At 36.4% G+C, this 22,846-nt stretch overlaps 1 protein-coding gene across 10 annotated transcripts in view; it reads left to right on the top strand.

Moving 5' to 3' along the window:
* Positions 1-22,846, top strand: part of CDK12 (cyclin dependent kinase 12) — a 66,722-nt gene that overhangs the window by 18,528 nt on the left and 25,348 nt on the right. For 6 of the 10 annotated variants that reach the window (XM_045520749.2, XM_074342909.1, XM_074342908.1 and 3 more), the window contains exons 7-14: positions 3,203-3,259; positions 3,641-3,742; positions 8,785-8,862; positions 10,024-10,140; positions 10,618-10,749; positions 12,192-12,403; positions 13,827-14,279; positions 18,066-18,483. In XM_045520749.2, the coding sequence (XP_045376705.2) occupies positions 3,203-3,259; positions 3,641-3,742; positions 8,785-8,862; positions 10,024-10,140; positions 10,618-10,749; positions 12,192-12,403; positions 13,827-14,279; positions 18,066-18,483 (1,569 nt within the window). Of the gene's footprint in view, positions 1-3,202; positions 3,260-3,640; positions 3,743-8,784; positions 8,863-10,023; positions 10,141-10,617; positions 10,750-12,191; positions 12,404-13,826; positions 14,280-18,065; positions 21,985-22,846 lie in introns of those variants that run through there. The other 4 variants (XM_010960482.3, XM_010960481.3, XM_010960483.3 and 1 more) reach the window with 3 other exon arrangements.

The following is a 22,846-nucleotide window of genomic DNA, read 5'->3' as shown; positions in this document are numbered from 1 at the left end:
ATTAAAGCTGGACTTGGTTAATCTATGTCCACAGTAATAATGCTCCAAGGACTTAGTAATGATGGCTATCATCTTGCAGCTTTCTGGACTGTAGTATTAATATACTTTCCTGTTTTCCTTTTGCTCCTCTATCAGGGTATGTCTCAGGCCAGGGAATAACTACAGTCCTGCTTGGTATCCTTTCGGATGGGTCAGGCCCCTCTCTGTCCCTGACTTCCCATATTCAGCAAGTTGATGAGGTTCTAGACTAACCTTAATTTCTTTCTCAGGTTGCTAAGTAGGATGCAAGAGTCTCATGGTCTAGTCTAATCCACCCAGCCTCTGCTCTTGCCCATTTAGTTCTGTTTACACAGAGACTTCTTGGTGAGATGGCCTAGAGAGAATGGTAAGGAGTCCTCAGCCAGACAACGAAGAGAAAGCAGTTGATGAAAGGGAGGAGAGCAGGGTTGGGCTCCATGATGTTCATTATATATTAATGACACAAGTAGAAATGAGGCCAGATCATTTTAGATAGAGGAGAGAGACAATTAATCTTCTGTTTTAGAAAAGTCACTCTAAATGGGCGCTATATGGGGTATAGATTGGAGGCAGGGAGACCTATAAAGAATACTGTAAGAAATGGTCAGTTCTTGAACTTATCAAGGCATTGCAAGTAGAGATGGACAGGATGGACTTGATAGGTCAATAGACTTTGGTGAGTGAATGAATGGTGGGGAATGTATAAAAGTACTTTGAGATAACTTGCAGATATCTGACTTGAGAACTATCTAGGTAGGTGGCACAATGGTCAATGTTGGGAATACAGAAGGAAGAGCAGGCTGGGTGGGGAGAAGAGTAAATTCCTTTTGCATATGTCTGTTGTGTAGCCAGGGTAGTAATATCAAGTAGGCATATGGTCACATGGGAGTTCAAAGCTAGCAATGTAGATTCAAGAGTTACGGAGCATAGAAAAGATGTGAGAAAATAGAATCTGAGGGAATGGTCAAACAGGAAGGAAATAAGGAAATACCATGAATGCAAATGGGCAGGTTTAAGAAATGAGTGGTCATAGGTGTCAGATGATGCAAATATATTTTAAGACCCAAGGATAGAATCTGAAAATTAAAAGGTCAGTGGTGACAGTGTAGGGTGAATGGGTGGGTAGCACTGTTAATGGCAAGGTGATTGTAGGTGTCACTTTAATTCTTTGTTTTTATTAATTTTTTATTATGGATGCAGAGGTTTGAACATGTTTAAATTCTAAGGGAAATAGAGAGGGAGGTAAAGATTCAGGAAAGAACCAAAGTGATTTAAAGCAACAAGGTTCTAGAGGAGATGGGGTTAAGGCCACAGGTAGTAGTACCGATTATCCTTGAACAGGAAAAGAGATTGACACACTTTTTCGGTAATTGAAGGGAAAGAAGAAAGATTATAGGTGCAAATAAGTTTATAGGTAGAAGAATGTCAAATAGCTCCCACCTGATGGCTTCTTTTGTTTCCAACAAAGGTCATTTACTGAGAGTGAGAGGGGAGGGGATGGATTAGGAAATATGCTAGGTGCTGGTGATGTTTAGTTCTAGCCTGATTTTCCATGACCATATATCTATTGCCATTTTAACTTTCAGTCCTACCATGGTGGGACTTGCCTTGAGTCTTGGGATCAATGTAAGGATGCCAAGAAATTTGAGGAACCCTTTTTGTCTCAATATAGGGCTCAAGTCAGCTATTCCTTTCTTTTTTGCTTTTCTCAGAATTTGCTTATAAATTGAACTTAAAATGTAATAAGGTGTGGGACAAATGGGTAAGTTACCTGTAATCTTTACTAGGAACTATAAGGGTTGATTTAATGTAAAATCTTGTTGCTAATAGTTGCCTTGTTTTTAATACTCTGTCCCATTGCTCAGACTTTGAGGAGCACTTCCTAGAATAGCCTTTTTTTCCATCTGTCTCACTTTTCTGCTTGATCTGAGCTATCTAGGCACATGAGATATCCCTAGTCCCTTAAAAAAGGTAAACTGACTTTTCATTCCCTAGGAGGTAACGTACGCTGTAAATGTGAATGAATAGGCTTAAAATTTAGATAAATGTGATTAATCCAAAATAATTAAAAATGTTTTTTAAATAGTTACCCAACATTTTGTGTTGCATTTTTTTTTGAAATATTACTTGATATCACTGTCACAGACAAAATACTTAAGAGTGAAACATGGATGTGATCCCTTTAAGGGAATGGTTCTCAAAGTGTGGGTCGCAGATCAACACCATTGGTATCACCTGTGAGCTTGTTCGAACTAAAAATTCATGGACCATGACCTACTAAATCAGCTTCTCTGGGAATGGGGCCCAGGAAATGTTTAATACGTTTTTTCAGGTGATTCTTGTTCCATATTAAAGTTTGAGAACCCCTGTAAGGTCTTAATTCTGTGTCTTTATGGTGTGGGAAGTGATGGCAGCATGCTGGTAGAAGGAGCCTCATTCATCATAAAAATTGTTTGGTCAGATTAAAGATTATTCTGTTTGGAAAAATCTGTTATAGCCATAGTATTGTGGCAGTTTACTATCTATTATGAAAAATGTCAAGTTATAAGGAAAAATTGAGACACTAATGTAATTAATAATGCATATACAATTAACATTTTACTGTATTTGTGTCCTTTTTATTTTTCTGCGTGACTTATTTTTAAGTAAATTACAGACATCATTACATTTGATCCTAAGTACTCTGACAAAAATAATTATTACCTATTATCTTCTAACATGCAGTCCATATTTTGTATTTTTTCAATTATGTCAAAAATGTCTTTTGTATAGCTAATTTGTTCAAACCACAATCAGTCAAGGATTATGAATTGGGTTTAGTTGTTAGGCCTCTTAAATCTCTTTTAAATCTAGAACAAGCCATTCTTTTTGCCCCAACAGTAAGTATTTAATCTACCATATTCTAGTCACTGTTGATTGCCAAAAAAATAAAAGAAATACTTAGTTAAAGAGTCAAATCCAAAAATATAGTATTAGCCCCCTCCAAAAAAACCCTAAGGCTTTATAAACTAGAGTAGTCAAAGACGTATTCTGAGAGAGTGACCATTAAGAGTAGAACTAAAAGAGCAGAGGTTAAAATTCATATTTGTAATTACTTTAACTCCTAAATTAGCACTTGACTTTTTAGATGTAATTTGGAGGCTGCTGCTATTATTTATGGAAACAATTATTTTTTGTTTTACAGTGGGCAGATCAAACTAGCAGATTTTGGACTTGCTCGTCTCTATAATTCTGAAGAGAGGTGAGTCATTCATAGAAACTACATGTGAGAAATAGGAAAGAATTTTTTAAATTCTTGGATATGCTTATATTCTGCAAGTTGCAATAACTGTCAGAATTCCCTAATTTTCTTAATTTGTTACCCACCTGGATTTTAGACAGTAGATTCTATCTAAATTCTTGAATCCACCTTAGACTGAAATAAATCAATCCAAATTGGAATAGGAGTTATTTTTTCATCAACTACTTCTGTCTAGTTTACTTTTAACTGCTAGGTTGCTGTGGAGCTGTTTTGGTGATCCCATCTTCAATTGGCAGCTATTTTAATTTGCATTTAATTGTACAAGTATTTTTCATAAGAAGCCATTGCAAATTTATGTCATGGTTATGTTTTACATTTCAGCCGCCCTTATACAAACAAAGTCATTACCCTGTGGTACCGACCTCCAGAACTTCTGCTGGGAGAAGAGCGATACACACCAGCAATAGATGTTTGGAGCTGTGGGTAAGGCTTTTTTCACCTTTTCTTTTGTCTGTAATTCACATAGTGCTGAACTTGTATCCTTTTTTATCTCTACATTGGTTTTGGCAGCTTTTCTTTAAATTCAGAAGGATAGGGAAAAACTTTTAGCCAGATTTCAAAAAAAAAAAAACTTAAATATTTCTTAATGTCAGAAACAGTCTTTTTCTTTTTCACATTTCCCTAATTGTCTTTTTTTTTTTTTAAGCTTACTTTGAATTTAGATCCAAATACATTCAAATAAGGTCCATAGATTACAATGGATTATCTCAAGTCTTAATTATAGATTCTCCTTCCATCTTTCTTGGGTTTTTTTTTTTTTAGGAGAAACTGGGTCGTTTGCCCTATAGAGTTTCCTACAATCTGGATTTTGCTGATTGCATCCGCATGGTGATTTTTTAACATAGTTCTCTATTCCTTTTATTTCCTATGGATTGTAGATGAATTCAGGTTTGGTTCCCAACCATCCCCTGCCCCTAAAACTACTTTACAGGTGGTTTTGAGTACTTCTGATGGATCATGTAGTCACTGGTACATCCAGGTTGGGGGTATGAAGCAGTGGGAGCCTCTGCCCAGAGTACAGGCAATAACTGGGTGCATTATCTATTTTTTTTTTTTTTTGCAATGTTATTAGCTATTAATGGTCTCTACATCCATTAATTCACTTGTGGTTGTTTTGTGATATGATATTCTAATCATATCATTCTTTTTTGGAATAAAGATAACTTACCTATTTGACTAACCCTAGGTACAAATGATGTAGACAAGTTTTAATTAAAGGTTTAATTTTCATTTTATTTAACAATTTTTGAAATAGTGAGGGTTCCTAGTATCAGAGAGAGGTTATTTTGGGTTTGTTTTTTAGTTTCATTATGCACCCATGGATTTAAACATACTTGATGGTTTTAATCCATTTAGTTATCATCCTTATTCTTCTTCAAACTGTCCAGTCTTTGGCCAGTGGAAGTTTATTCAGGTTAATTATTTGTACCTTTTGACTTGACCATAGTGGTCTTTGATAGCCTTCATTGATTTCTGATTCCAGACTCATCCTGTTCATTTCCTACCCCAGACCTGGAACCGGCCATTTCTCTAAGGAGCCTTAGTTTCTTTTAGTAGAAAATGGTATTTATAGACCACAGTTTGTATGTTAGAGGCATAGACATTTTAAATGGCATGTTAGTTAATTGTTTCTTATGCTGTATGATTTGTGATGCACACTAACCTGGACCTTTACACTTTAGGATTCTGACATACATACTTACCAGTGGAGCATATCACTTTTCCCTTTCTTTCTCTCCTCTATTAATGTCATTCTTTAAAAGAAGCACTACAGGAGGGAGGAAGGTATAACTCAGTGGTAGTGTACATGCTTAGTATGCACGAGGTCCTGGGTTCAATCCCCAGTACCTCTGTTAAACAAATAAACCTAGTTACCCTCCCCCCCAAAAAAACCACACAATAAAGTAAAGGAGAACTCTGCTAAAAAATAATAATAATAATAAAATCAATCAATAAAAGAAGCAGTACAGGGATTTTGTTTCAAAATTCCAAAGGGTGATGGAGAAAGAGAGCATGATTTCTGTGGTAGCCTACCTAATTCAAATGAAGCTTTAGTTAAATTTTACTGACTCAAGCTGGGCATTTTTGTGTTCTGGACTATTTGCTTTAACAGTATTAGCATTTAAATTATCACAACTAGGCTCTAAAGTTAACGCCCCATTAAGATGCACAAGGAAAGTTCATAGCTCTGTTGGTACTATTTCTGTCTGTGCAACCTGCCACCTCAGTGTAGTAGCAAAGTGTTTATTATATAATGTCTTCCCCACCAAAGGACTGGAAACTGAAATAAAAGAAAACACAAAAACACAATTGGAAATTAAAAAGTACAGAAAATTAAAATTTCTTTAAAACTCAATGACTCATTGAATTGAGATTTTGCTTGACATTTGATAATCCATGGTAGTCTTTCTGAAGATATTTTTGTAGGATGTTTCTGACAGAATTGTTGATGGAGCAGTTCAGTTTGAAAATTGGGAGAAACCAGAAAGACTAGTACAATAAATTATACCTAGGTCTGGAAACTCAGCTGAGTTTATTCTTTCTGCATATCTTATGTTACCAGTTGTGTTAACACTGTATTTGGAATTTGATTTGGCAGTTAATATTAGAAACAGTATTAAATTTTACTTTTACTTTTACTTTACAACATTGTAAAATGACTGTAATTCAATAAAAAATGTTTAAAAAAATAAATAATAAAATAATAAAAAAAATTTACTTTTACTTTTCTAGCTCTGGATAAGATTTGTGAGAATACTGAAAGTAGAATTTGTTATTTGAGGTTAACAAATGTTATAAGAAAGGTGCTAATAACTTTAAAAACTAGATTTGTTTTGCTCTCTCAATTTTTGTCAAGCTAAAGAATTTCAAAGTTAAACTATATACAGTCATCCCTCTGTATCCACGGGGTGATTGGTTCCAGGAGCCCCTGCATCCAAAATCTGGGGATTCTCAAGTCCATTATACAAAAATAGTGTAGTGTTTGCATGTAATCTAACACACCCTCCCACATGTCCTCTAGTGTACTTTTAATCATCTCTTATTACTTATAATACCTAATTCAATGTAAATGCTACGTAAGTAGTTGTAAATACAACGTAAATCCTGTGTAAATAGTTGCCAGTGTGGTAAATTTTAAGTTTTGCCTTTTGGAACTTTCTGGAATTTTTTTTCTGAATATTTTCAATTCATGGCTGGCTAAATCTGTGGATACAGAACCTACGGATACAGAATGATGAGTATAAACGTTGGTTTGGGGAGCATTTGTAAATAAATCTCATTTCAAAGCACAGACCAGAGAAGAGTTTCCATAGTCCATTTTTTTCTTTCCCTATTTGTTAAAAAAGGAAGGACTTCAGACACACAAAAAAGTACAGAATATTCATATAATTTTTAAATTTATTTTGAAATAATTTCAAATGTACAGAAAAGGTAGTAGAATAGTACAAAGAACTTTAATATAGCCTTTATGCAAATTCACTAATTTTTTTTATTTTTCAATTGAGGTTTACAATAAACTGTCTATTTAAAGTGTGTAATTTAAATTTTGACATATTGTATATACCATTGAAATCATCACCACAACCAAGATAATGGTCCCCTCCAAAAGTTGCCATGTGTACCTTTGTAATCCCTCTCTCCTGTCCACACCATACCATTCCAGGCAACCACTGTTGTGCTGTCTATCACTATAGACTGATTTTCATTTCTAGAATTTTATGTAAATGGAATCATACTGTATATACTCTGTTTTCCTCTGGCATGTTTTACTCAGCATAATTATTTTGAGATCATTCACGTTAGATCCACTAATTTTTAACACCTTGCCACGTTTGCTTTTACATTCATGTGTGTGTATATTATATGGTATGTGTATATATAATATATGTGTACATATGTAATACAATATACAGTATGCACATAGATTAAAATGTTTGTGTTTATATATACATACACCATATTTTTTTCCAGAACTATTTGAAAGTAGTTATGTATATCATGCTCCTTTCCCTCTTAATAGTTAATGTACGTTTCCTAAGAACAAAGATCCTCTTTAATATAATCACAGTATAATTATCAAATTCAGGAGATTTAACATTGATACACTATATTTAATAGAGTACTTTAACCTATATTTCATACTGTAATTTTGTCAGTACCCTCATCATGTCCTAGAAACAATACCTCACCCAATAGAGCATGCAATATACTCTAGTATCAAGTATCAAGTATTACATTTAGTTGTCAGTCTTTAATCTGGGACAGTTCCTTAGCCTTTATTTGTTTTGATTTTGGCTGGAATATTCCATAAGTGTTCTTTTTAAAGTATAGTTGATTTACAGTATTTCAGTTTCAGGGGTACAACATAGTGATTCAGAATTTTTGTAGATTATACTCCATTTAAGGTTATTATAAAAGATTGACTATATTCCCTGTGCTATAAAATGTATCCTTGTAGCTTATGTATTTTATGCATAGTAGTTTGTACTGCTTAATCCTCTACCCCTATTTCACCTCTCCCCTCTTCCCTCTCCCCTCTGGCAACCACTAATTTTTTCTCTTTATCTATGAGTCTGTTTCTGTTTTGTTATATTCATTTGTTTTATTTTTTAGATTCCACATATAAGTGATAGCATTACAGTATTTGTCTTTCTCTGCCTGACTTATTTCACTAAGCATAATACCCTCTAGGTCCATTCATGTTGTTGCAAGTGGCAGAATTTATGGTCTTTTTTTTTTTTAATTTCATAAGTGTTCTTTTTAAGGTATCACATTTGTACTTACATGAACCCTGTTTGCCTCTTATGATGATGTTAATTTTGGTCACTTGTTTAAAATGTTGTCTTTTCTCCTCACTTAAATAGTTACCAGTTTTCCTCTGTAATTAGTAATTTGTGGAGCGATATTTGGAGACTATGTAAATATGCCAGTATAGCTTTTAAAGGCCTTTTTTTAAATGGTTAAGTTTGTTTCAGCATAATATATTTGAAAGTCCTGTTGAAACTGATCCTGGATGATGACAATAAACTTTTCTTTACAAATACATTGCCAAGAAGGCTGTAATATAATGCACATTCTGTAGAGCAGATGAATGAAAAAAGCTAATAGTCTCTTTATTGGAACTGCTGAACATCTTTGTAAAATTGAAGTGTGGGTTTTTTTAGTATTTAATTATTTCCTTAATTTACAGTGGAATTGATAGAAAAGGACTCTTGACTCCTTTCCTCAGCTTATAGGCTGTCCTTAATAGGTAGCAAGAGTTTGATCTACCAGCACATTTAAATCCTTTATACTATTTCCACTGCAGGAAATATTTTCTTTTATGAAACTCAGGCACTGAGTTTTGGAGCTTATTTAAAACATGGTATACCACACATCCTGATATACTGTAAAAGTTTATTGAGACACACTTTAATTTGACTCCAGGGATTTCTCTCCTGACCTCTCAATTTTACTCTTTCTAGATGCATCCTTGGGGAACTGTTCACAAAGAAGCCTATTTTTCAAGCCAATCTGGAACTGGCTCAGCTAGAACTGATCAGGTACATCTATGCATGTGCTCTGAGTGCCCAGGTGAGATAGGTAATCTTGTCCTCTAATTTCTAACACTTCAATCATTCTACTAAATGATTTTATGCTCCTTATGTCCAAGTAAGTTTCTCTTCACTCAGTCAGGTTTATCATATATTTTGTCATGGGCTATATATGGAAAGAAGTTGTATTCTACCTACTTCTTAGGTCTTTCTTTGCATATTTTTTATTAGTTCTTCATATAAAAGCATGCCACTTTCAGGGGGAGGGCATAGGTCAGTAGGTAGAATGCATGCCTGGCATATGTGAGGTTCTGGGCTCAACCCCTACTACTGTCATTTAAAAAAAATTTTTTTAAATAAATAAATAAATACAACCTAATTAACTCCCCCCTCCAAAATATTTTTAAAGAAAATTTTTTTAAAAAGCATGCTGTTTCAGGATAGCTGTTCTGTTCTTTCTTGGGTTAGATTAAGATCAAATTTATTCAGCCTGTCTATAACAAATTCCTTTCTCTGTCAAACTTCAGGATTCAGATATAAATAAGATAGGTCTCTGCCTTCAAAGAGCTCAGAGTTTAGTAAGTGATATAGCATGTAAACATATTTATAAAAGAGCCTATAATAGAGGATTTGGGGAAGGTCTGGGGTTGGGATGGAATTGGGTTTTGTTTTGTTTTCAATATGGTTAAAGGGAAGAATACAACAGGCTAATGTAGACTTTTTAAAAGGTGGTATATAGCTCTGTTTACTATGCGGTAAACTCAGTTTTTCATCAGAATTCTAGTCTTAGGCTCTCTTCTGCCAGTTTTCCCTTTAGGACATTATAGGACTAGCTGAACTCTTTGAAATTAATGCTAATTAATCAGAACAAAGTTGATAATGAACACCTTTGTGGAAGATTAAAAACATGTTTCGCAAAACCAAATATATGGATCATTTTGGATTACTGTGCCACTATTTTCTCTTCACTATCTTGTAACCATTCTTTCTGTCCTATTCCTTCCATCCTTACAGCAGTGAGGTCAGGTTTTACCTTTCTGCATGCCTTCTAATTTAATAAGTCAAGATTCCCTAGACCTCAGGAGGTAATAATTTCTGCTTCTAGAATCTCTGGTCTTTATGATGCTGATTCACTCACTTCCTTGTTCTTACTTTTTGCTTTGTTTTCAGTCGACTCTGTGGTAGCCCTTGTCCAGCTGTGTGGCCTGATGTTATCAAGCTGCCCTACTTCAATACAATGAAACCGAAGAAGCAATATAGAAGGCGCCTACGAGAAGAATTCTCTTTGTGAGTTTGACAAATATGTACATCTAATTTCTGTGTTTGGCTATTGTTAGGCTTGACTTTTTCCTGTCATAGGGAGTTAATACTGTTCCAATTTATTATGACAGCACATCATAGGAAAACACTTTATTTTTGAGCAGTGTGAGTTTTATCATAGCCCTTTTGTAATTTTCTCTTACGAAGGCTTTAGATGATTGAAAACCATTTTATTTTGAACAATATATGTGTTTTCTCATAGTCTTTTTGATCTTCCTAAGACAAAAAGAGAATGAAATGGCTGGCTTCTTGTTTTCTATCTGTATTTTTATTGCATTTTTAAAATCTTGTGTAGAAGCAAATTTGCTTGCTTGTTTAGCCAGGTTGCAACTCCCTTCCCATAGTTTTACATGGAGCTGGAAATTGAGAGACTTTGGACACAAGGTTACAGGTTTGAGCCTGTGGGTCATTGTGAACTTGTTCTTTCTCTCTTCCTTTCCACAGCATTCCTTCAGCAGCACTTGATTTACTGGACCACATGCTGACGCTAGATCCTAGCAAGCGTTGCACAGCTGAGCAGACCCTACAGAGTGACTTCCTTAAAGATGTTGAGCTCAGCAAAATGGATCCTCCAGAGTAAGTGCTGGTGGCCATGTAGTGACCCCAGACCTCCCCTAGGCCTCAGGATATGAGAAACTCAAAATAATAGGTTTTTTAAAAGGAAGTACAATGGCTAAGTACCAAATAGAGAGATGTCTTTGAGTATTATGGTTGATAAGAGCTTTATTGCTTTATGTTTTCTTTTTAAACAAGGATTAGATTTAGGTATGATATTTGCTCTAATTGGACTCAAGCTATCTTCTTTTATCCGTGGATCCCCAGCATATTGCTTCCGTGAAAGTATTCCTTATAGTTTTTGCTCTTAACCATTTCATCTTCTTGAATTCCCTGTGTCCGTGGTGACCATGCATATCCCACTTGCAAGGGCAATCCTAATTTTAAATAGTTTGTCTCTTTATCAGGCCATTTGTCCTAAATTTTGATATAGAAAACATAGTCTTTGTATGTGTCTTTCTTCCATCAGAATCTTACAAATTTCCTGTATTGTATAGGATCCTCAGAGGTTCTATACTCATATCTCACATTCTGACAGATAAGAAGTCTTTGACTGTCACTGACAGCGTATCAGACTTTGGGGACATTTCTTTCTTAGAGAAACACTGTGTATCTTCAATGCATGGAATGTTAGTGCATGAACAGGTAGTAACTAAAAATCTGATTATTCCAAAGAAATGTCCAAATTCATTTGTTGTATTTGAATTTTGATATATTGAATGTGGCTGGAAATACATAAGCTTTTAGTGAAAATTGGAAACTCTTGTTATAGAGAAATTTTGTCTGTGGTAATCTTTATTATAGTAAGATTTGACCTACTTGGAATTATTTACATTATTGAGTATAGGAGTATCTGTAAATATATTAAATATACTGGTAAACCCCACAAATGAAAATATTCAGTCAAGGAAATTCAGTGGGCAGAAAGAAAAAGAACCAGTCTTTTGGTCCTCACAGACCACGTAACACATAAATTGATTTTACACAGAGGTGATTAAATCATGATATACTTATGTGGCTTCAAGATTTAAATTACCACCTTGCCTGGACTTTTTGTGGATATTAACAAGGCAATCATCTCTGTCCTGTTTATTCCCAACTGAATTTTGACCAATAAAGGTCTCCCTTATTCTTATTATGGCAAGCAAGAATGGTTATAAAACTTAACTATTTGACTGGAATATGGGCGTTTATATAGCAGGTGTGTCTTTGGTATTAGCAAGATCCTTCTTTCTTATTGTAGGAAGAAATCCTTTGGGCTTTTAGACTTATTTTCTCAAGCTACCATATGCCATGATTCTATTTCACTGCTGCTATCTGTTTACTAACTTTTCTGGTTATTTTTATATTTTCCTTATCCTTTCCATTTCCCCCTGTTCTTTGCCTTCTCATTTTAATCTTTATTCCTCCATGCACTCCTACCACATTCCCACACATTTCCTCTTTGCTTTGTCTTTTTTCAGCCTCCCCCACTGGCAAGATTGCCATGAATTATGGAGTAAGAAACGGCGACGGCAGCGACAAAGTGGTGTTTTGGTAGAAGAGCCACCTCCACCGAAAGCCTCTCGAAAAGAAACTATCTCAGGGACAAGTGCTGAGCCTGTGAAGAATAGCAGCCCAGCACCATCTCAGCCTGCTCCTGGCAAGGTGGAACCTGGGACTGGGGATGCAATAGGTCAGTGCTGGCTCCATGAGCCTTTGTGCTTTTGTTAAGCACTTGGCAGGTTTTGAAGGTCAACTGCAAGGATTTGTGTGTATGTTTTAGTTTTTAGCCATTGAAGTGCTAATAAAGAAGTTATAAGGGGAGGGTATAGCTCAAGTGGTAGAGTGCATGCTTAGCATGCATGAGGTCCTGGGTTCAATCCCCAGTACCTCCTCTAAGGATAAATAAACAAACAAACAAACAAACCTAATTACCTCCCCCAACCAAAAGAAAAAAAAAGTATAATAAAGAAGTTAGTGTCCTTATTATAGGGAGAAGGAGATAAACCCAGTTTTGTACACATGGTCTTGGAAATTTACAATTGATTATTTTTTCTTCCTGAATACCATATCTCAATTTGACGTGTGGTATAAATCAATGAGTTAGGTAAGCAGAATTGAATTTAAGGTTAGTTTACCCATGGCTCCCTAACACATGATTTGGAGCCCTGTTTATGTTAGATTTGATAAGGCCTTCTTAGAATTTAATCATGTTAAATCACAGTTGCTGAATGTAGTTAGTTCCGTAGACTGTTATTTGATCTAAATATATTCAAAACTACAATACTTAATTATTATAAATAATAAAGTATGGATTAAAGACTTAAACATAAGACAAGACACACTAAACCTCCTAGAAGAAAATACAGGCAAAACATTATCTCACATACATATCAGCAATGTTCTCCTAGAGCAGTCTACCCAAGAAATAGAAATGAAAGCAAAAATAAACAAATACGACCTAATTAAACTTAGAGGCTTTTGCACACCAAAGGAAACCATAAGCAAAACAAAACAACAACCTACGGAATGGGAGAAAATACTTGCAAAAGATGAAACTGACAAAGGCTTGATCTCCAGAATATATAAACAGCTCGTACGACTTAATAGGAAAAAATAATAATGTAGTTCTCCTTTGGTACAACCATTTTTTCTGAACTACAGCTGTTCTTTCCTTGGCTCACTTTTCCTTCCTTGTCCACCTACAAGAGTGGTTTTCAACGCTGGCTGCACATTAGAATCATCTAAGAAGCTTTAAACAGGAACACCCCCTAACAGTTGCCAGATCTCTAGGGATGGGACCTGAGGCTTCTGCGTTTTAAAATCTCATGTATTCTGATGTATAGTAAGGGTTGAAAATCACTGACCTTGAAGAATATAGATAAAATGAAATCACTTTTACTCACAATATAGAAATGTTTTAATTAGTCCCTGTGTCTTTAAGTGAAAATATAAAGAATAACAAATGTGTCATGACAGTTTTGAGGCATGAAAAATGAGACATTCAAAATAAAACTTCGTTCATTGGGTATTATAAGTTGCTATTGCCAGCTGAAGAAGGCAAAGGTCCTTGCCCTGCCTCATCCTCTTCTATTGGCTCCACTGTCTCTCCACAGGCCTCGGTGACATCACACAGCAGTTGAATCAAAGTGAATTGGCAGTGTTATTGAACCTGCTGCAGAGCCAAACCGACCTGAGCATTCCTCAAATGGCACAGCTGCTTAACATCCACTCCAATCCAGAGATACAGCAGCAGCTGGAGGCCCTGAACCAATCTATCAGTGCCCTAACAGAAGCCACTTCCCAGCAGCAGGACTCAGAGCCTATAGCCCCAGAGGATTCTTTGAAGGAAGCACCCCCTGCCCCAGTGGTCCAACCTTCAGCAGAACAGACAACCCCCGAAGCTTCAAGCACACCAGCTGACATGCAGAATATGTTGGCAGTTCTCTTGAGTCAACTGATGAAAACCCAGGAGCCAGCAGGCAGCCTGGAGGAAAACAGCAGTGACAAGAACAGTGGGCCACAGGGACCCCGAAGAACTCCCACAATACCACAGGAGGAGGCAGCAGGTAAACAGACCGGTCATGAATCTCATTGAGCTCAGGTGCTGTTGATCCTCTTAAAAATCTTTAACATTTTCTTTTTCACGTCAGTGGCCTCGGTTTCAGTTTTTCTGTAACCTAGTCTCCAGGAGAACATAGCACCAAGTGATGTATTTCTTGCCCAGTTTCTTTTATTTAAGTCTGAAAGCTTCTCAAATCACTTTTCATATACTGATTGTTTTTCCATTTCCTAGGAGGTAGGTAAGTAAAGTCCCTGTATTCTCACTCAAGGAAACCACAGCCATAGCTAGTGATGCATCTTGATCCACTGTGTGCGGTGGCCAACTAGTACTAGTACTTGAAAATCTGCCTTCCAAACAAACCATTATCAGATTGTACAGTCCATACTCTAGTATAGTGGATGCTGGTTATCAGAGTCTTGATGGAAAGATACAGTCAAGAAAGCTCTAATAAAATATCATTGTTAATCTCCTGAAGAATAATTTTGGAAGATTGCCAAGTAGATAATTAACACCATACATTTCTTTTCCAAAAAATAGGATATAAAAATGATTCCTTTAAACCTGTGTCCCTGAAAGAGATAATTAAATGGACCCCAGGTTAGGAATTGAGCATTATTTTTTTTTTAATCTGAAAAAAAGAAATATGTTATACCTTGATTTCACATGACCACAGCATGCAATTTATTAGAGAGAAAAGATGTGTAAATTTCTGATCAATTCTGATTCACAGTCTTGTAAAATCTTTACTTATCTGAAAAGTGTTTTCAACTCCTTGGAAATCTTGGCTGTCCATGAAGACCCCATGAATTGGGAATGAGAAGCGGTCGGTGCAAGGTTGATGGGGTACACTAACCTTCAACTTGTAGAATGCTATTTACATTTCATATGGGATGGTGCAGAGATTATATGCCTGTTTCCACTGGTATGGGGTCAAAATTATAAGCTATTTATCATGTGTAAAGTTTTTTAAAACTGGAAGGTGACATAAATAAAATGAACCCCCTTACTTTATAGATAGGGAAACTGCAGTCCAGGGAGTTTAAGTAAGCCTGCTTATGGTCTCACTGCTGGAATCATATTATTGGCAGAGGCAGAACTAGAATTCCTGTACTTTCTTAATGTGTTTCTTTTTAATGTGTTTCTTAATTTATTTTGCTATTCTGTCGTAACAATTCCAGTTGTATTTAAGAGACTCTGGGACATGGAATAACAGAGAAAGCAAATGTAGAATTAAAGTAGGCCTCTTTGTCTCATCTCTTATACCCTCCTCCCCCTCACCACCACCCACTTCCAGCCCCCTGCCCCCCCCCAAAAATGCTATAATCAAAATACCTGAAAGAAGTGGTTCAGATTAAATAGCATAGTGATCAAAAGAAATTCACCCAATAATGGAGCCAACAAGCTATCAGCCAAATGATGAAATTAAACTAAAATTAAGGCCTGGCTCATGGCCAGAAGTTGTTGGATTTACTTTTCAGAGGAGAATAAAAATGCCATTCCTAATTACTATAGTCATTTTTGGATTATCCAGTTGGTGTGCCTTCTATGTCTCTATTCTTGTTTCTCCCCTGCTACCTCTCATTTGGCCATTTTACTGTTCATTAGCACTTCCACCAGAGGGCAGACTGAATAAGCCAGAGAAGGTAGAAATCTATCACTTTGGCTACTATTTAGCTACTCTATACTTGTTGCGAAAGGGTTGTGGTTGAAATCTAATGATTTTAAATTGTTTGTATATTTCATTAATACCTCCTGCCATTAGTATAGACTATTAAGGATTGGCAATATTGTTAACACTTTGAATCTTACAACAGAATTTTTGTTAATGTGATCTTTGTTTTTAATTCTCTTAAGAAGTTTTGTTAACCTTTAATAGTTCTTTACAACCCATCTGCCTTTGCTATTTTGAAATAGTTTTCCTCCTCTCTTACATGTGAAAGAATTTGAGCTCAAGAATTAGTTCTGTTGAAACACAAATAGGCTATTTACATAAAAGGCAAAGTTTAAGTATGAAAAGTAGTATAGCTGAAAGGGTATAAGTTTAGCTTTATTTACTTCTGCAGTTAGACATTTATAAAGTTGTTTGTCCTCAGTATTGGAAAAAACCTGGTGTCCATGTCATGAATAGTCCAAAAATACTTCTAAAAATAAATAGTACTATGATGTTCTTATGTAGTGAGATACGTAGTGTTGACTGCAAAAAGCTCTGAAATCTGTAGATGTTTGTAGTCTGGTTAGCTCTTCTTTTTCAGGATGTCTGCTTTTCAGGTTGTGAGTTTTCCATAGCTAATTTTTTGTCTTTTAATTCGGTTTTCCCTACTACCTTGTCAACCAGTCAGTCTATTAACAAGTAATTTGAGTGGGTCCTGTATATAGGATGACCTTTTACTGTCCTGGTTTTAAAACTGAAAGTTAGCAACCTGGGAACCCCCTCAGTCCCAGGCAAATTAGGACTGTTGTTCACCCTACCTGTATGTTACATATATATAGCACCTGGCCTTATCCTCCCACTGCACAACAGTTTTATAGTGTTTTCAGAGTACTTTCATCTGCACGCTAAGGGTATTCTTACTTTACTGATCGTCTTTACAAAATATAATTGTGGTAAATATGCTACCAAAATGCCTAATTATAACAAAACTATTTTTGGCTTGCTTGAGTAATGACTATATTGCTAGCTCAGATAATAAAAAATTGACTATATGGACATTTAAAAATATACTTCCATAGGGAAAAGAAAAATCAGTCATTTGAAGGTATCCCAGAACTTTAAACCTTTTCTTCAGCAGGATGACTCCCAATTCTCTAAAGGCACATTCCGACTGTACTTGGTTTTGTGTATCCTCAAACTCATGACATTTTACATCTCTACTTCTTCCTTGACAGAAGTTCATTATCAGATAGTGATTGCCATGGTTAGGCAAATTAATCCAGCAGTGGGGGACAAAATAGGGAGTGGTTCTAGTAAGATCTTTGGAAAGACAGAGTGTAGTATTAGTTCAATACATTTATAAATACACATCTCTTGTCATTGTCTCCAAGATAAACAGATGTTTATCAATAGCCTATTCTGCACGATATTGTATTGTGGTTTTTCATAATCACTCTAACATAGGAAACTGAATGACAAGACAGTATGGTGGTTAATATCCTTTTTTTCAGAATGTGATTATGAGGAAAAGGGACTGATGTTTGGAGAAGCAAGTGTATGTTTATACATGACAACAATGAAAGGTTTTTACTTTATTTCATCTCTCCTGTATATTCTTAAAGTTCTATTTCAGGTGTTAACCTTAACATCATCAATTGTTCTGTAAAATGTGTTAGCTAAGTCCATATAAGGTCTCCTTTTGTACAGCAAGATTATGTCCTAGAAATGTGACCACAGCTTATGTATTGTTCCTTCTCATCTTCCTTCTCTCTACTTTATTTCATTAATATTTTGCTCCAACAGCAAAAAAGGGGCGGGGAGGCTGCCAGCAGCCTACATATTAGAACAATTCCTTAAGAAAGAAATTGGAGGAAATCTCAGACAAAAATCAGGGCAATCATTTGAAACATATGATTTTACACCAGCTGTTAGACCCAGAATGCAACTGTTTTACGTAATCACTTGATTTTATTTATAAATTGCCATTTCCTGATTCCAAGGTTTTATTCTTTATATATATATATTTGGTTACTTGTATTGATATTTGTTTATGTTGGGCAGAGTGTGTGTGTGTGTGTTCGTGCTTATAATCACATGTGATTTTTAAGATGGTGTTTAAAAGAAGTAACCCTTCCACAGCATGTCCTCCTCACATTCTTCCACCAGAGAAGAGGCCCCCTGAGCCCCCCGGACCTCCACCGCCGCCACCTCCACCCCCTCTGGTTGAAGGCGATCTTTCCAGCGCCCCCCAGGAGTTGAACCCAGCCGTGACAGCCGCCTTGCTGCAACTTTTATCCCAGCCTGAAGCAGAGCCTCCTGGCCACCTGCCACATGAGCACCAGGCCTTGAGACCAATGGATTACTCCACCCGACCCCATCCCAACAGGACTTATGGAAACACTGATGGGCCTGAAACAGGGTTCAGTGCCACTGACACTGATGAACGCAACTCTGGTCCAGCCTTGACAGAATCCTTGGCCCAGACCCTGGTGAAGAACAGGACCTTCTCAGGCTCTGTGAGCCACCTTGGGGAGTCCAGCAGTTACCAGGGCACAGGGTCAGTGCAGTTCCCAGGGGACCAGGACCTCCGTTTTGCCAGGGTCCCCTTAGCATTACACTCAGTGGTCGGGCAACCATTCCTGAAGGCTGAGGGAAGCAGCAACTCTGTGGTACATGCAGAGACCAAATTGCAAAACTATGGGGAGCTGGGGCCAGGAACCACTGGGGCCAGCAGCTCAGGAGCAGGCCTTAACTGGGGGGCCCCAGCTCAATCTTCTGCTTATGGAAAACTCTATCGGGGGCCTACCAGAGTCCCTCCAAGAGGGGGAAGAGGGAGAGGAGTTCCTTACTAACCCAGAGACTTCATTGTCCTCAAAGATTCCTTCCCTATCCATCCTTCCATCCAGTCCTCTGAACCTTTAATGAAATCATTTGCCAGAGCGAGGTAATCATCTGCATTTGGCTACTGCAAAGCTGTCTGTTGTATTCCTTGCTCACTTGCTACTAGCAGGCGACTTATAAAATAGTGATGTTGGCACCAGTTCCCCCTGGATGGGATGGGCTATAGCTAGAACATTTACTTCAACTCTACCTAGTACATATAAGTAGAGAATATGGAGAGGGTCATTAAACTGAAAAGTAAATGTTTTATTAGTTCATTGCCTGCACTTCTTGAGCAGAAGAAAAAGAGAACAGTTTGAATTTTGAGATGGCTCAGGAGAGACTCTGTTTAGGTTTTTAAAGTTTTGGGTTTTTTTTTTTTTTTTAATGGTTTCTTATTTTTGAATTTAGGTGGTTGTGTTTTTTTTTTTGTTGTTGTTTTTTTAAGAGAATAATGTTCACAGAATTTGAGCTGCTCTTAGGCTTTTGCTATAAGGGAAACAGAGTGACTGGCAGATTTAAATAAATGTTCCTTTCTCTCCACCATCTCACATTTTTGCTTTCAAGTGAAAATGAACTCTTTTTGTCCCCCATTGAGCATCTTGAACGTACCTTTTTTCCAAATAAATTGCTCATCCTTAAAGTTTGTTTCACTTTGAGAAAAGACATGCCCCCTCTCCCTGCACGTGAAGCAGGTTGTAGAAATTGGCATTCTTGGGCAAGTAGGTAGACTTTACCCTATCTCTTCCCTTTTTTACCCCAGCCTTATAGACTTTCTCTTTCTCTCTCTCTGTCTCTCTTTTTGAGGCATTTGTTTGGAAAAAATTAATTGTTGAGATGCCCAAGAACCTGGGATAAATCTTTACTTTTTTTGAAATAAAGGAAAGGAAATTCAAACTCCTATATTGTTCTCTGTAACTCTTCAATTCTGAAATGGGTTTTTGTTTTTTTTTTTTAAACCATGTTCTGATGGCGAAGTTGATTTATAGATAGCCTAGGGCATTGCTGCTGAGCTAGGGTTAGAGATGATGCCTCCATACCTAGAGGGCTAGTAAGAGCAGTTAGCATACTGTTTACACATATATTTTTATGTCAAAAAAGCCTTTGAAACAGAGCATTGTAATATTGTCAAAGAGAAAAAAAGTCCTGAAAATACATGGAAATGTAACTTAGTTTAGGGTGGATATTTTTCTGAAGATGTATCACTACCTGAGACCTTTTTTAAAAAATAATTTTAAAAGAGCAGACCATGAGAAAGAGCAGTATTGACATATACACATTTCAGCCTGTATACTCTGCCAATTCTTTTAGGGATTTTCCTCCAGAGAGATTTGATTTTGGTTTTAGTAAAAGGGGTTAAATTATGACTTCATGGCAAGAATTTTGCCTTATTATAAACAGGAAATGGAAGAGGGAAAGGCTTTCAGGGTGGGATAACTTGGGAGGCTTCTCATTCTGGCTTCCATTTCTATGTGAGTACCAGCATATAATGTGTTTTAAAAACATCCACATTTATATAAATTATCTGCACAGACTTAGACCTTTGAGAAACATAGGTTAGCCCCCTTTTATGAAGAAACAGCAAATATGCTTCAGCATCTTGGAGAATAGTTTTCAGAACTCAAGTTTCATGTTTCAATGCCAAGTTCTTATATTAAAAAATAAACACTACTTGTAAGAAAGGTGCACTAATAATAAAAAAAAAAAAAAAACTTTAAAGAAATGAAAGAAGAATCCTCTTCTGATACTTACGTGAAGACTATTTTCCCCTGTTACTGAAATAGGCATATATCCGGTGTGTGTATTTCTTTATTATTCTCTGGGTTTTGGTCTGGCCTTGCCCTCAGGGCCAAACATTGATTAAAAAGAACCTTCTGGCCATTTTGGCATTGATGGCTTTTTATACCAGTGTGTCCAATTAGATTTGCTAGGCTCACTGACATGCTATTGGTAAATTACATTAAAGTTCATCTGAACCTTTTGTCTGTTGACTACTTAGTCTTCAGACATGGGCCTTTGTATCTTAGAATATTTGAATTTGAGGCATTGGGCCCCACTCTCCCATTTTTTATTAAAGAATTTAAGCCTGGGATACTTTCGAAAGTATCCAGTGAAAAAAAATTGGTTTCCTAACAAATATGAATAAAACCTCCACATATTTTGATTGTATTTTGGTTATCAGCAGTCATCAATAATGTTTTTCCCTCCCCAACCCTTATTTTTAATTATGCCAAATATTCTAAATAATATACTTAAGTCTCCATTCCCCCATCCCTACTACTAGGGAAGGGGGTGAGTGTGTGTGTGTGTGTGTGTGTGTGTGTGTGTGTGTGTGTAATCCCATCTCACCCCACCCTATTTTGGGAATCTCATCTTTAAAGAGGAAAAAAGTTTGATAACTATTTCTAAAAGCAGAGGGACAAAGAAATTCATTTAAATATCCTGGAATCTGGGGAGGAAGAAAAGGTATTTGTTAATTTTCAGTTATGTTATCTATAAATGTGATGGAAGTAAAGTTCTGGCAGAATTTCTACTTGACTATTAGAAAATTACCAACCCAATTAATTATATTCAAAAGTGGCTTTGGTTTTGTTTTAATTATTGTACCATGGGAGATATTAAGTCCATTAAATACATTGTTTTGAACAGATGAGAAATCTGATTTGCTTCCTGAATGAGAGGCAAAACTAGTTTGACCATGACCATTTTTGTGGTTTAGAAAACAAATTTGCTTGACCCAGTTTCCTTAGTTTTTTTCTTCAAGTGTCCATAGGAATGATAAGGATTTGAAAACATCAGATCTAGATGTTTAAAAGCAGGGCAGTTAGCACAGATTTGTAAGTAGGACTTCTGTTCATTTATGCCATAGGCATCATCCAACCACTTTTTGTATGTGTGTGTGTGTATGTGTGTATAATATACATATATAGTTACAGTACTAAAATGGTTACCAGCAGGTTTTGAGAGAGAACGCTGCATCAGAAAAGTGTCAGTTGCCACCTCATCCTCCCTGATTTAGGTTTCTGACACTGTGTTCCTTTCTCTCTCTTGTTTTTGCCCCCTATCGGGTTTACCTTGTCTATGTACAGATATTTTGTAATATATTAAATTTTTTCTTTCAGTTTATAAAAATGGAAAATGGAGATTGGAAAATTAAATATTTCCTGTTACTATACCACTTTTGCTCCATTGCATTTACTTCTTAATCTGTACCCTTTGAGCAGATTTAATTATGTATAGAGGGCATTTTTCCTCCACTTTATCCTAAGGGTTCTTTGTCTCAGAATCTCTGTAGACTTATAAATCACCAAAAAAAAAAAAAAAAAAGTTCTCAGGTTTCAAGGAGGTGCTTCAAAACACTAGACTAGGAACTAGAGAATAAAGAGTTGGGGGAAACCATAACATGTGATTTTTAAAAGCAGAAAAACAGCTGTACAAAAGTAATATGGTGCCAGGCCAGCAAAAGGGTTGAGCTTCATGTACCCTGACTCCTCCTGAAAGGAGAGGTAAGTGGGTTTGAGCTCAACTGTCGTCCAGAGAAGTTGGTAAGAGGCTGTTCAGACCAAAAAATAGTCTCTTAAATCAGAAACCTCACCCCCACACCAGTTCCTGTGCTGCCATGAGTAGGGTCAGCATGGGGATGGATTAGTGTTCCTAGCTCTGTTGAGATTTCCTGATGTATTGCCAATCCAGGAAGTAAGTCAGAGTTCATAAGGGTAAAATTCCTATTGTCTCCAAAATCTTTTCCTGTCTCCACATGAGGAGAAAATTGCTTTCCCTTTTTCATGGCTTAGGACATTGAGGACTAAACTTTCCCTTGTAGTATGTGCTGCAATCCTGCTAGTTATGACATAAGTAGACAGAGAATAGGGGAAAAAAAAAAAGGCATCAGGAGACAGGAAGAGGAGAAAGGTATCAGAAAGTTGTGAGTGGGGTGAGCAATCATGCAAGGTTAAAGGGTACACCAGAACATGGAAATTAGGAAGAAATCCAATTCAAAAATGAGATGAGGCTTGCCAGTTTGTTTTTGAATCCCCACT

This window comes from Camelus bactrianus, chromosome 16 (assembly GCF_048773025.1).
Source record: "Camelus bactrianus isolate YW-2024 breed Bactrian camel chromosome 16, ASM4877302v1, whole genome shotgun sequence".
Classification (NCBI taxonomy): domain Eukaryota; kingdom Metazoa; phylum Chordata; class Mammalia; order Artiodactyla; family Camelidae; genus Camelus; species Camelus bactrianus.
This window is presented reverse-complemented; position numbering and strand designations above follow the sequence as displayed.